Source organism: Aythya fuligula, chromosome 2 (assembly GCF_009819795.1).
Source record: "Aythya fuligula isolate bAytFul2 chromosome 2, bAytFul2.pri, whole genome shotgun sequence".
In the NCBI taxonomy this organism is placed as follows: Eukaryota; Metazoa; Chordata; class Aves; order Anseriformes; family Anatidae; genus Aythya; species Aythya fuligula.
Window position 1 is genome coordinate 78,747,872 of NC_045560.1, and position 13,858 is coordinate 78,761,729.

At 39.0% G+C, this 13,858-nt stretch overlaps 1 protein-coding gene across 1 annotated transcript in view; it reads right to left on the minus strand.

Annotated features, from left to right (window-relative positions):
* Positions 1-10,044: 10,044 nt before the first annotated feature.
* DROSHA (drosha ribonuclease III) overlaps positions 10,045-13,858 on the minus strand; it is a 68,245-nt gene continuing 64,431 nt past the window's right edge. The window contains exons 31-32 of the mRNA XM_032182689.1: positions 13,334-13,380; positions 10,045-10,359 (exon numbers count right to left, since the gene is read on the minus strand). Of these exons, the coding sequence (XP_032038580.1) occupies positions 10,229-10,359; positions 13,334-13,380 (178 nt within the window). The 3' untranslated portion in view covers positions 10,045-10,228. The remainder of the gene's footprint in view (positions 10,360-13,333; positions 13,381-13,858) is intronic.

The following is a 13,858-nucleotide window of genomic DNA, read 5'->3' on the forward strand; positions in this document are numbered from 1 at the left end:
GGTTTGGGGCTCCTGCTTCTTCTATGGCTGCAGCTTGCCACAAGTTCTAACTTCAGCCACGGTCCTTGAAAGCCTGTTGTGCCAGCCTGTGCTCCCCTCCGCTGTTCTGTGCCTTCAAGTGCACACAAACTGAAGACAAAGGTCACTAAAAACGCATCCCCGAGCAACAGAAGCCAGATTAGCACATTTCCTCCACAGAACTATGATGGCTCAGGTACTTAAAATACAAAGGCTGCTCTGCAGAGCCAGGTACACTCACAGGCTGCTGGTATTCACCTCCAGCAAAATAACAGCCCCCAGTCGTTTCCCCACTATCCCTTCCTCCTCGGAAAAGTGAGAGGAATCAATGAGGATTTAACTTCTGAAAGAGCCATGCCAGAAGTCAAGAGAGGAGCTTTTCTCTCTCTCTCTCCACAGAACATCTGATGGGATGTCTCCTCCAGACTTGCCTTCTCTACACATGCCTCCTTGTGCAGAAAAATTGCTGAACAAAAGAAGCTGACTTCAGGTGAACACCTCGAGTTGTATTACAAGTTTTAAGACAGAAGGATGTGATCTATTCTGAAAGTCCCTGATGATTTATTTAGTGGGCATATTCTTACATTGTTTCCCTTAACATCAGAGAGAAGGTGCCTTTGGAGAGGCATGGCTTTTATCTCACCTGCTTTAAAATCACACCACAGATCTCGAAAGAAAGGCTATGCCATGTCAGAATTTAAAAGATTCACCTTATGGCTGTCACCCACAGTAGATGAAATATGTGCCACGGAGTTTTAAATGATTGCTTATGCTGCCAATCATAGTTAATACTATGGAGTCAGACTCTCAGCTGAATGATGTAAGTTCTCATTGTTTTCCTGAAAGTGAAGAAACTGAATCATTTTATACCAGAAAAGGATCTGGCCTGAAAGTTTCAACTTCTTCTGAATCCAAAGTAATTTCATCTACCTGAATAATTTATCATAACCTATTTTTCATTAATGTGACTACGCTCTCGGGCTTGGTACTTAGCGTAGCTCTACTGCAAAAACAACTATGTGAAATTAGCACTTTCTTACTCAGCAGGTCCCTTTCCTGTGTGAAGTCGGAAAGAGGGTTTTTTAACTTTCCATAAAAAGTACTAAAATCCCCTTCCCTCCCCATTTTTTTTTTCCTCTGCTCCCCTCCATCCTTTCCACCCAGCAGAACCCATAGAGTTAAGGGGAAGCAAACAGGAGAGGATTTTGGGCTTGTGTATTTACACAAATATTAACTCAGATACAGGGCCACCCGTGAAACCTCTGTGTCTCCAGATTATGACCATCACATTCCCACTGCAGACGACAAAGGGCTGCAAGCACACATTAAGCTTGCGAGGATCTTGCCACTGATGAATGCAACTTGAAACATGAGTCCCAATTCCCAACTGACCTGCTCAGCTCAACGCAGACAATTGCATGTTTAAAATTAATCATAGGTGTAAGCATTGCAGAATCAGGGCCACTGCAAGTCTGGGGACTAAAAACCACATAGGGCTATTTGGAAATGTCCTGCAAAACATCTCCTGTATACACCCTTCTGTACCCATCCATTTAGTTAAAACAGACTGTGCAATTGGACTGAGTGTCCCAGAATCGAGTAAGATTTGGGGACAATTTCTTATACTGTAAGAGAGAAATTGAGTGCTCTTTCAGAGCCAAAGTAACACTGGCATAATATCTCCTCTCTTGTGGAAGAAGGTACAGTTTGAGGCAATGCACCCTCCAATATAGTCAAAATATTTCTTCTACTTTTCAAGATAAGCCCTTTCTAAAACTCACATTAAAATTTTAAAATTAGTATCCCCCCAAGATTGTTGTTAAGTGCATGCAATTAAGTAGAAATTTTCAAAAATGCTTTCAATTTCCATTTGTTATAAAATAACTTTTATTTCCAGGACATTCTTCAAATTTAGACAGTCTCTAACATATGACTAAATCTGAAGTCACTTTGTCTGTCAAAAGGTAAAGGGCAAATGAGTTATAAGGTCAGCTGGGTCATCAGAAGTCTTTCTCTTTGGACCTGATGCAGTAAAAAATACCCACAGTCTTCCAAACAGTGAAAGTCCCAAAAGGCCACAAATCCTAGCTTTGCAACAGTCCAACCTATTCAACACAAAGGTCAGTATCGTTAAATAAAATAAACAAAACCAATCCTATAGCCAGAAATGACAGATCTGCCTAGGAGGTGAAGGAGCCATGCAGCCCTCTCTCTGGGCCTCCTTCACTCCCACTCTTGCACAGGCCCAGACTTCTTCATACGTGCACACACACGCACACGCTTGTCCAATTAAGTGCATATATTAACTCCACACTTCTGCACGCGTGTGCAAGTGGGTGGGCGAGCAGTCTTTTCCCTACCTCCACCTCCCATTACTGCCACTGAGGCTGGAGGACGCAAACCGCCCAGCCAGAGTGAGCACATGCTGCATTCAGCATGAGGCTGGGAAGAGGGGACACTGAGTGACATTAACCCATGGCACCTTCTGTCACTCTGTGGCCATCACTGGAAGGCAAACAATCCTCAGAAACATCTTTTCGAGGAGACAAAGAAATTGCTTTGCAACTCTTCAGTAAAGTACTATGCATAAATAAGTGTGCAGCTCTTTACACACTTATTTTCTCTTGTGACTGTGCTTGAAACACTTGCACAGAGCCACGCTAAGCTCAAATGGGTTTTGTTCTAGCCGAGTGTCACTTGTTCCATGGCCTGTCACAAAGACTGAAGGGTAGACCCCAGAGCTACGAGGCCGAGCTGCTGCAGCAGGAGGTGTACATCAAAGGCAGCAAAGACAAACACAGCGGCTGCGGAGGGAGGCTTAACACGCAGTACCAACTGGTTGTGTTTTCTTTTCCATGCATCGCTTTTTTAATTATTTCCATGAGCTTTCAGTTTGAAAGAGATTATGTAAAACCACATTCTAGTCTGCTGTGCATGAAATTCAAAATGTCTACATTAATGCAGAAATAAAGCAACTCCCACCTCTAAAGCTAAATGCTGTAAATAAATAGCTACATGGTATGAAGAGAGAACGAGGCTCAGCTGGGGCTCAACAGACTCAGGTTTTGTTCTCATTTCTACCCTTGACCTGTTCTGTGACTTTGAGCAAGTTGTTGCTTTTTTCCTATTTCTTTCTGGGTCAGGAACTACCTGTCATTTTATGTTCATATAGTGGCTGGCATGAAAAGCCCTAGCACTAGCAGAGATATCTGGATACCACTACAATACAAACAATATTTTAATACCTGTTAAACAAGAAGCACAGAAGAGACATTTTTCTTTCCCATTAAAAAAAGTTTCTTGCTGTAATGAGTGAAAACTTCATGTGTTTCATAAATACATCTATGTTTCTGTTAACCTCAAACACATATTCAAATACGTTCCTAATTAAAATCCAGATGCTTATTACAGAACTGTTAAGAGTATTTTCCACCTCTGTGACTTAAGATACTGAAGTTTTATTGCCTCTCTTCTACTTCTCATAAAAAGTATTGATTTGCTATATCTTATCTTTTAGATTTATATTAAAGGCTTCACAAAAAACTCCACTCCCAATGCATTTTTTTAAACTATCATTATCTCAAGCAGAGGGTGCAACTGTATTTACGTTAGAACAAAACCCCATATATTTACTATATATTTGAAAGTGGTTAATGTATTTTTTTCTATTCAAATCAATCTCTTTCTCAGCAGTCAATGTTGAAATAGGCCTTTTCCTAGTGTCTTAGGTAACAGTTCTGTCTTTTCTTGCCTCTTTCTCCTTGCTTACACATACAAATGTCCAATTATAAATTGCCGGCTGAAATAGATGCCACTCTAATTTCACAAATTCACACCATAAGCCGCAAAAAGTACATCTTTACATGCCTAAAGACTTCACCATCTCTAACGGTGTCATACAGACTCTAATAAAACTACATTAGAAAGATTCAGTTTTTTATTTGTGTAGGTGTACATTAAGGCTTTTGTTCTTACTTTTGGTACTTTATTTCTGATATAAATGATGAAGTATCATTTCCAAGGACAAAGAGTTCAAGGTCATTGCAAGAAACTGATACCTTGGAATATTCTTTGGAATAAAAGACAATACAATACAGACTGGGTTAAACTAATGAAGAAAATTAAAACACTGGGATGTGAATTCAAAAAGCTGGGAGCAATAATACACAGATCATTTTAACCTGTTCGTGTACATATGCTCATGGAGCCATGATGTTGACAGCAAAATTCAACACATTCTGACCAGTGGAAAATGTATTTAAAATATATGGCTTGATTTTTGGAAGGAGACAGCAGTATTGAATACCAAAAATATTAAACGTGAAAAATTAAAACAGCCGTTTTCTTATTTTTTTCCTTTAGATGCCAGGATATATTTTTTTTTTTTTAAGTGATTACAAGGCTAAAAGATGCTCATGTATTTGATAATGTTCATCAGCCCAAGAACATAAGGTAAGAACAGCAATTTTAGATGACTTGTCCAATGAGGCCATTAAAAATTCTTATCTTAGAGAATTTTAATTGGATTTTTTTTTTATTTATTTTCTTTAAAAACAAACAAACAAAAAACACCACTGTATAATTGGATAGTGAAAAATATTTGCATTTTCAAATGCTGCTGGACTGGGAGATGGTTGCTTTTTGTTTGCCAGTTCAAGTACTCCTCTGGAAACAGAGCCACAACATTTGAATTGTAATTCTAGTTGGCAGCAAAAACGTTTCTTAGCTGGTCAGCATGTCAGGACTGTTCTGACACAGTAAGTGGCTGAAGTAATGACAGGAGGAAGCCCGCAGGGAACGAAATTTTGTTAGAAATGTTGGCTCAGCTGGCTTCAGTGGGGTCACATGGGTCCCCATGACCAGCATGCCCATCTTTATTTAAAGAAAGAAGCTACCTCCAATGACAAACACTCACCCATCACTGCCGCATCACTTCTGGACCGCCGACACAGGAGCTGCTTCTGCCACTGGTAAAAGTTCACAATTTGTCAGCTCAAAAGTCTGTCTTTTGCTAATGGATTACTTTTGAAGTGTCTGCTGAAAGGGGACTTTTAAACTTATTTATGTATTTATTTCTAAATAGAGTACAAAAAGCACGTTGCTTGGGCTCTAGCTTCTCATAGCAGGGTCCCCAATTTTAGAGACCTCCTTGGTCATTGTCTCCTAAGACTCACCCTTGGAAAAGGGATGAGGGTGACAGTGTCCAGATTGCACAGCCAAGCTCTCTTTTTCTCCCTCAGGGGCTTTCAGGCACAGGAAGAGAAAGGTAGCATGCTTTGAAACAAAGATACCTAATCCATAGACTGGAGCATCCCCTGGATGAAGCATCATTGCTCTACCATAGACCTCCGCAGACCTAGACCCCAGTGACAATTTTGTCCTTGCTTTCATCTCTCAGCAATAGGATAAACAGTGCTTTATTCCCTCCACTCAGGTACTGAGAAGAAGAGCAACAAAATCATATTTTTGAGACAATCAGATAGGATTGTAATGGAAGTAACACATATATCATTTATATGCTTATTCATGAAAGATTTTAGAAACCTGTTCAGGAATGCCAAGATGATTTAGATAAAGGGAATGAACCTAATTAGCAAGGTTTCAAGTGCACATCTTTGGTGCTTTCTTTGCAAGCAGGTGAAGGAAAGTGCCTCTGAAATGCACTTGCTACCTGGTGTATGGGGAAATCTGAATGGCCAGATTACATAACCTGCTTCATTTTAAGGCCCATAGAAAAATATCTGTGAAATTTGAGGGTACCTGAAAAACCAGGCATAGAAACGAAATATCCAGGTGAGCTAGAGAAGGTAAGGGCAGAGCTGTCCTTGTCTTTTAATGTTATTATTATTATTATTATTATTTTTTAAATAGGGGAGATCTTTCCTTTAATTTCTCTTCACAGGCTCAGCCTACCTGTTCTGGCCAAAACACTCAGCTGCAGCTGCAGGGCCAGCCTCTCTGACTGCCCTGCTGTCGTGGCACCTGGCAGATCTTCCAGCATGCTGATACCCGCCAATGCACTCCGGTCAGCAATGCTCCCAGCAATGTGCCTTTCTCTCAGCTCATTACCTTCCAGGCCAGGAATGTGCCTACAAGCAGACAAAACAGACAAAAGAACCTAAGTCTTTTCTTCTGCAAGCTTCAGAGAGTTCCTCTGGATTGAACAACTCACCGCAACAGCAATGAGGTAGGCTACCACAAACAGAAGAAAATAAGGAAAATAAGACAAGTGCATTTACCCTTATTTCCTCCTACAGAGAACTGTTTTAGAAGAGGAATCCAGTGAAACACTAACTAGTTGTTGTGATGGATGATCTCACCTAGCATTTCATTGCTAGGCAGACGTAGCATGTTCATAAACATGAAAAATTTGCTACGAAACACACCATCTGTAACTCAAGCTGGGAACACAAAATACATCAGAATACAAGGGAAGAAAATCATGAAATATTTTTGAAAGGCTCTTCTCACTAAACTAAACTTTCTATCTTGTCTATAATTCGAAGTGACCAACACATCCCTAGATTTGCAGTCCATTTTAGTGAGCATTCATATATCAAAGAGAGATTATGGCTTCAAAACACAAGGAGTTAACCTATTTTTCAAGCAGACCCACTTGGGATTAGTGGAAGATGGTCTAATGGGCAGCTCTGCAGAAAGATTAAATTGTATTGAGATGTGAGAGTGACAGATGAGGGAATTGATTCCTGCCCCACCTACTGTATCGGTATGGCAATTTTTCTTTTTTAGCACAGAAAAAAAAATCAACAAAAGCTTATTATGCAGCTGCTTTTCAGGTTATTCACTGTATTTCCCAAAGGTGAACAAAAGAACACAGACAGCAGAATCCAGAACGTCTGTCCCCTGACAGCAGGCTAGCCTGGGCTTACTGGGAAAGAATAATCACCAGAAACCACTGACAGGTCGTGTCACCTTTCTTTCTGACCCTATTTGTGATAAGATTTCAGTCATTCCAAGAGCTAAATATTGAGCCTTGCAGGGAAGAGCAGACAGCACTGTGTTCTTCAATAGCAAGCTTTTGCTACAGCCTAGACAATGCTTCAATGAAACAAAACACGACCCACCTTCTGGTTTAGTATTCCCCATTTACACAAAGCTATTTAAAATGCTGGATGACGAATGTATAACCTCTAAGGGAAAGAGTGAGTAAAATGCAGGGTGGGGCATATGAGTCTCAAATTTTTATCGCAATATCAGCTCCACCAAATATAACGTACACTGTGGATGATCAACTTCTGAAGCTCTTACAGGCTTTATAAACTTCCAAACAAACTTTTCACACGTGAATCGCTTCATTTAAATACGCAGCCTGTAAAATCAAATAGTCTTTGAAGTAGGAAGACATGATCAGGATTTGCCTTTTGATCTTTCTAAATTGCTTTAGCAAATAACAACCATGCCTGAAGTCTCTTCTGGAAAATTTTATTAGCAATAATGTTTACACCAGTCTTAGAAACCAAGGCTCTTTTATTATCACCGTTGAATAATCTTCCTGAAGCCTCACAAAGCGAGCTTAAGCTCCACAAATAGTGATGAATTTCAGGTAAGTTCAATTAATATCCCCATTCAAATGAGCTGTATTTTGCATTATTATTCAATCCTCTGTACATTACACGTTAAAAAAAGGAAAATGCTTTAACAGTACCTGCTGGATCCATGCAAAACTCAGTCCCATTCTTCTGATATACAAAACAAGTCATTGGATCTTGCATTAGCACCTAAAAATATGTGTTAATATAGATAGGAGGGCAGCTCACTCGTGAAAAATGATCACCTTCTACATTTTACTATAGGAGACCTAGAATTCATTGACTATAGTAACAGAATGCAGAAATTGGTTATGTTTGTTTTCAAGCAGTTTCAGTGTCAAAGACAAAAAGAGAACAGTTCCAGGTTCCACCTCCCAAACAGCATAGCTGATGAAATCAACAACCTATTTTTACGCAAACATTTATGAATAAGCTCAGTCTTCTTACACGTGAAAAGTGGTATGATGTATAGGAAAAATAAAAGTGATGTGTAAGTATGAGCCAACACTTCCGTGGGGTACACTGGAGACAAAAGACATGAGGAGAGGTTTTTACAAAGCAAATTCACACCCATGAATATGCAGTTAGTGCACCTTCTATTTGTTAAACACAGAATCTGGTCACCTTTAAGAGAAAAATAATGATGTAAAGCAACTACCAGTGACCCTCTACCACTGCACCACTTCAACTTATTAGTAGAAGCAGAGGGGCAATGCTGCAAAAGAAGTTGAAATACAAAAGACTTAGGGTCAGGGGAGTTGATGCTTCTTGCTTTTTAAGTCTTCTGCTGTTCAGAGATGTTTCAGCTTTTTATTTACAGAGGGAAGCTGTAAGGAGCTGCAATCACTTCTCAAAAGTCAAAGAAGAGCAGCATCCAGCAGAGAGTAGCTTCTTGCCTTTATCTCATTGTTTTTATCCTTTCTTTATGTTTTAATGGTTTATTATCACTCTCTAAATTACTGAATGTTTTCCTCTGATACTCTGAAATGGATTCAAAACATCAATCCATTAAGAAAAGGTAATCATACAAACTGGAAGAAGTGAGGTAGTGCTGTGGGGTCAAGTTTTAAAAAACACATTTAAGCACGCTTCACGTTGCATGTATACAAAAATTGTGCTTATGCAAATACACACTGATTAGCTCAGAAGTGAAACTTTGGGAAGACAGGTGTAGTCTGATCTTTTCAGCTACGCTTGAGTCTACTTTGGCACCTGCAATAAAGTGCTTTTAGTGATCTCCATCACACACCTACAGAAGGGTGCTCCAGACAACTAAATAATTAGTACTGGAAACTAGTGCTGGTAAACATGCTCAGAGTAGCATGGCCATTGGGCAAAGTTTTTTTTTTTTTTTTTTTTTTTTTGGTTCCCCCCCCCCCAGAACACTGCTTAAATCCTGTGGGCCAGATTCATGCATCCTTGCTCATCAATGTGCCTGGCTACCTTTTCAAATATATCTGTTATTCGTACTAGCAAAGATGCATAAATGACTCACCAAACAGGAGCTGAAGCACGCAGAAAATTCAGAGTTCAGATTCAACTTTTTTTTGCTCATCAGAAAAGGAAGATGCAAAGATGACTCAACTACACAACAGGTACTAAGGGACTGATCCATCTCACAAGTCAGCACAACAGAAATGAATGGTTTGAAGCAGGCAAATTAAAAATAAAAACACACACTTACAATGAAGCCAACAGTCAGCTGGACAAAGCATCAATAGACTTGGAGGATATTTCATTCTTTGGGAACATTCACAGCTTTTGTAGAAGTGTTTTACACAGGCCAGAGACTCCAGAAGTGAAGAAACTGGATTACATACATTAGTTGTCCAGGAGGTCAGCAGACCTGGTTGTCCTGGACTTAAACTTGTACACAATCTATGAAATACACTTCATAGATGTTAGTGAAGGTACACACCAGCTTGATAAAGCAGTAAGATGAGAATGAAACATTATATACATTCTCTACATTCATAAATTCTCTACAAAAAATATACATTGGCATTCTCTTGCTTCAAAAGTACTATGTTCCCCACCACCCTTGAAGTTTCACAGTGTTGACTTAAAAAACACCTTTCACACATCCATCACTTTCAAAGTATATGTCCCACTGTTTAAAACAAAAGTGAGTATCTCCTTTGCTTAAGTTACTGTACCAATCTATGTAAAAGGACCAGAAGTTTATGTCTGTGGTTTAGGAGTCAGGAAGCACATTCAGCAGCAAAGCTGGAGTAAGATACATACTTCAGTTCTCTGAATTAGTATGTCATAACACTTTCCCCCTCTACACTTAATAACTGACGCAACAGCACTGGGACATAGTAGTCACTTGTTACACTGCTTTTTCTCCTACAGACTTTTGAAATTAATACTTTATTATTTCATACAAGATAGTAAAAACAATAAAAACAATCCCACAAATTTTCTTAAAAATTAAAACTTAAAAACAAACCTTATTGGAAAACAAACAAACAAACTTGACAGTTAAAACCAAACTAACAAAACACTATATACACACTTTGAAGCAGAGGTTATGTTTTCCTGTTGGATATCAACAGGCACTCCTCATTCATCATCTGCAAGAAACTAGGTTAGGTCTCCATAGGCCACAGTCAGAGTTATTAGGTAAGTAAATATGCCACTGCTTCCGTGCCCTCCTTTTATTTCCTTGCTTCTTCGGTTTCATCTGGCTCTCTCTCTTGATGCTCTCTTTCCCACCTCATTTCTTTCAACTCTTGTCTGTATTTCCGTTCAATGAACCGTTTCTGATGGGCCATCTGGGGAAAGTTATCTGACACAAGGAAAAATATTTTATATTAATAAAGAAACTGGCAACACAGAAAGGTTTTTTTTTAAAAAAAAAATAAAAAGAAAAAAGAAAAGCTTTCATGAGATGAAGGGTTGGAGGGGAATAATGTTATTACCATTTTTACTCATTTCTAATAATCCATAGAAACAAGTGCTCTCTGTCATAAGACTTTGGTTTCTTTATGATTTCCACACCTGTTTCTCCTGCAACAAACTACTGCCAAATCTAATACACTCACAAAAAAAAAAAAAAAAAATCTGGTATAGCAACATGGCCAGGTATTACTTAGATTTTTACATTCAGTTCCCTTAGCAACAAGTGGTCAGTACTGAAAAGTGAATGAGTCTACTGTCAGTGCTGTCAAGGTTTTTTTGCCTTGTTCTCACTCCAGGAAGCATAAGTCACTGGTTCCAAGCATTGTACAGGTGTTTCCATTATTATTTTAAATCATGCAGAATCCACTAGATGCCCCCACGTTATGGCAGGGTTCCTAATGGAAAAGTAATAGCATGGCAGAATAGATTGCAGTAAAATCCATTCTTGAAAAAGTTAGCGCTTAGTTATGTGCCAGTACACAGGCTTAGCATAGTTTATGAGCATGGATGAGTGAAGACTGGATAAAATAGACTAGACGCAGCTGAGGTGATGGAGAAATAGCTAGGGGGTGGATACTTGTGATTTCAGACATTTGCTGCTTGGCTGGTACACAGGTACAGTAAGCTGTACCATGAGGCTTTAAATCAGCTTATGCAATTGCTCTCTATTTAGTGCACATCTGGCAGAATACAGCATTTTCTGCATGATCAGGACACTGACATTCATCTACCTACACTGTAGACAACTGCCTGGACCTGCATCTCCAGCCAGTCTGCATCTGGCATCAAGTCCTGCTGAGATCCTACAGCAACAGAGCTCTGGGATCAGCATTAGCTGCTTGTCTGTATCTGAGATGAATGCAAAAGGTTGCTACATTGACCTTTAAAGCCATAAGCAAGTCTGGAATACGTCTTAGCAAAGGATTGCTCTAGTTAGCTACCGCAAGAGAATTCAGCTGAGGTTCCTCAGGGAGAGGCCCTTTGGCACCAAGAGAGATAGAGGCTCTGGGTGGTTTTTCCCCCAGGAGAGCTTTCCTGTTCTTTCCAGGTCCCAGGCAACAAAGATGTTTTTCAGCTGTAGAACACAGTGTGGAAGGCACCTAATTTGCAGGAGTTTCTGGCAGAGCAGAATGACTTTATTGCTATGCTTTATTGGCTGGCGAAATTTGTGTCTTTTTATAACACTACAGGAATAAAAAGTTTCCTCATCAGTTATTCACAACTTCGGTATAGGAATGTATTCTTATTTAAAACAAAACGATCTAAACAAAAGCAAATTGTTTTTAAATTGTTGTTGTATTTAAAACTCCAGTGCTTTGTTTAATGGAGTTCTGGGAAATTTTGTTGCTCATGTGCACCATAAAATGAAAATTGTATTTTTGGCGTTGTGCCTGTAACATGATTCTTTAAGAACTCTGCAAAACTCAGCTTGGTAGCAACCTGTTTATAGCCCATTTATGATGTGGAGAAAGAAGTTTATTATATAAACTTATCACAACTATCATATATATAAACAGGTATGGGAAAATGACTTTTACGTGAAGTTAACTAGTTATGCATTCATTAAAAAAAGCACCCAAACCACTCCACAAATACACATACCAGAACAGGTGCCCATAAGGACTATGGAGCCTCCATCTCTCAGCAGGGTTAAAAATGGACTGCACAAGAACCTGAGAACATTATCTAACTGCAAAGTTGGGTTTGCTTTGAGGGGTAGCTGGAGCAGAGACCTCTAGAGATCTCTCCCTACCTACATTATTCTACAGTATCCAATCAAAAACATATCAGAAAAAAAGAGGTGAAAAGTCCTTACACGGATAGGAGATGAAGTTCACAGCTCTTTGAGAAGTGGTACTCTCACAAGGAGATACAAGGCAAACTTCATGAAGATTCTACTAATTCTACTAATAATTCATGAATTATTCACTAGAGAAGTTGTGCCTTATACTTGCCAAATTTACTGGTGAGGAGTCTACACCTAGCAAATGGATACAAAAAATTCTGGTACCCCTGGAATTACAGGGATTCATTGTCTTCTGAAAGTTTTAGGTCCTGGGATTTCTACATGCAGGGAACAGATTAAAACCCTTGGGCAATTGAAGAACTGCAGGCGTTTCAATCAAACGTAAAATGTACTTTAGTCTTTCTGTTTAGAGAGCTTCTGCTGCACAAAATGCATGCCATTTATTTGCTTATGGTATTTGCACATCTGGCATTTTAACTCAGCTGAAGTTTTCATATAAGATGCCTGCATACGTTCACTCCTTTCATCTCAGATTCCATTGCAATGCGGGACTGCTCCAATGCTGGCTTTCCTGTGTGTAATTTTGAAAGGTGCAAAGATCACTGGATCCTCAGCTGATAGGAGCTGTTGTTAACAGCTTAGCATCAACTTACATTAGGTGGAGACCTACCTGTTAGATTTTAACCTCACCTACTATAAAATTTGCAATCAAAATTTATTTTCCAAATTAGCAACTGAAAATTAATTTCCTCCTCCCCAAATTAGAGTATGAGATAAGTCTGTTTGGTCTGACATTGAACTTATCCCATCGAGATTTTTTCCATGCTTGAATATGCTATGAAATTTCATTGTTCGTGCTTCCCTCTATGTCACATTTACTGTAACATACCAACTCCCTTTAAAAAAAACACCTATTAGTACCATTAACACCTGTTTTTACAACATTGCCTTGAAAGTACTGATTAGCAAACCTGTTGCTCAGAAGCTGACAGCATTCAACACAGCATTCATCTGCTGTGTTCAGTTTTGCTTCTCCACATAACCTGCACCTCACTTTAGTAAAGTCCAAGGATGTAATCTAAAAATAATTTTCTTTGTTGCCCAAATATCTTACATTTTTCAAGTGCATCCATTGCAGCTCCCATTTCTGCTTGCTGAATACTGTGAAAGCCAAACAAAAACATGTTAAATATAGAATCATAGTATCATTTAGGTTGGATAAGACCTCTAAGATCATCAAGTATATGATTTAACTTGTAAAGAATAAACTAAAGTATATAACAAAGTTAGTGTTCGGTAGTAAAACTCTTTGGATAACCACTAGCCAGTAATTCCCAGAGTATATATCAGCCTTTCCATAAACATGTGAGCAACAGTACCACAGCTCCAGTGGAATATTTTTAAACTCTGACCAATAACACTAACAGAATATTCTACTACATTCTTTACTGAAACATTTGTTTTGACCTGAGAGAAAATAGGAACAAAATTTGGTAGCGCAAAATGGGCTTACGGTTGAAGTCTTTGCAATTCTAGAAGCCAATCAAAAAACAACTAGAAATGGTAATATCAGAAAAAAGTTAAGAGCCTCACACCCCTACTTTGCCGGCTTAAGTTGAACAATAGTCTTGCAGTAAAG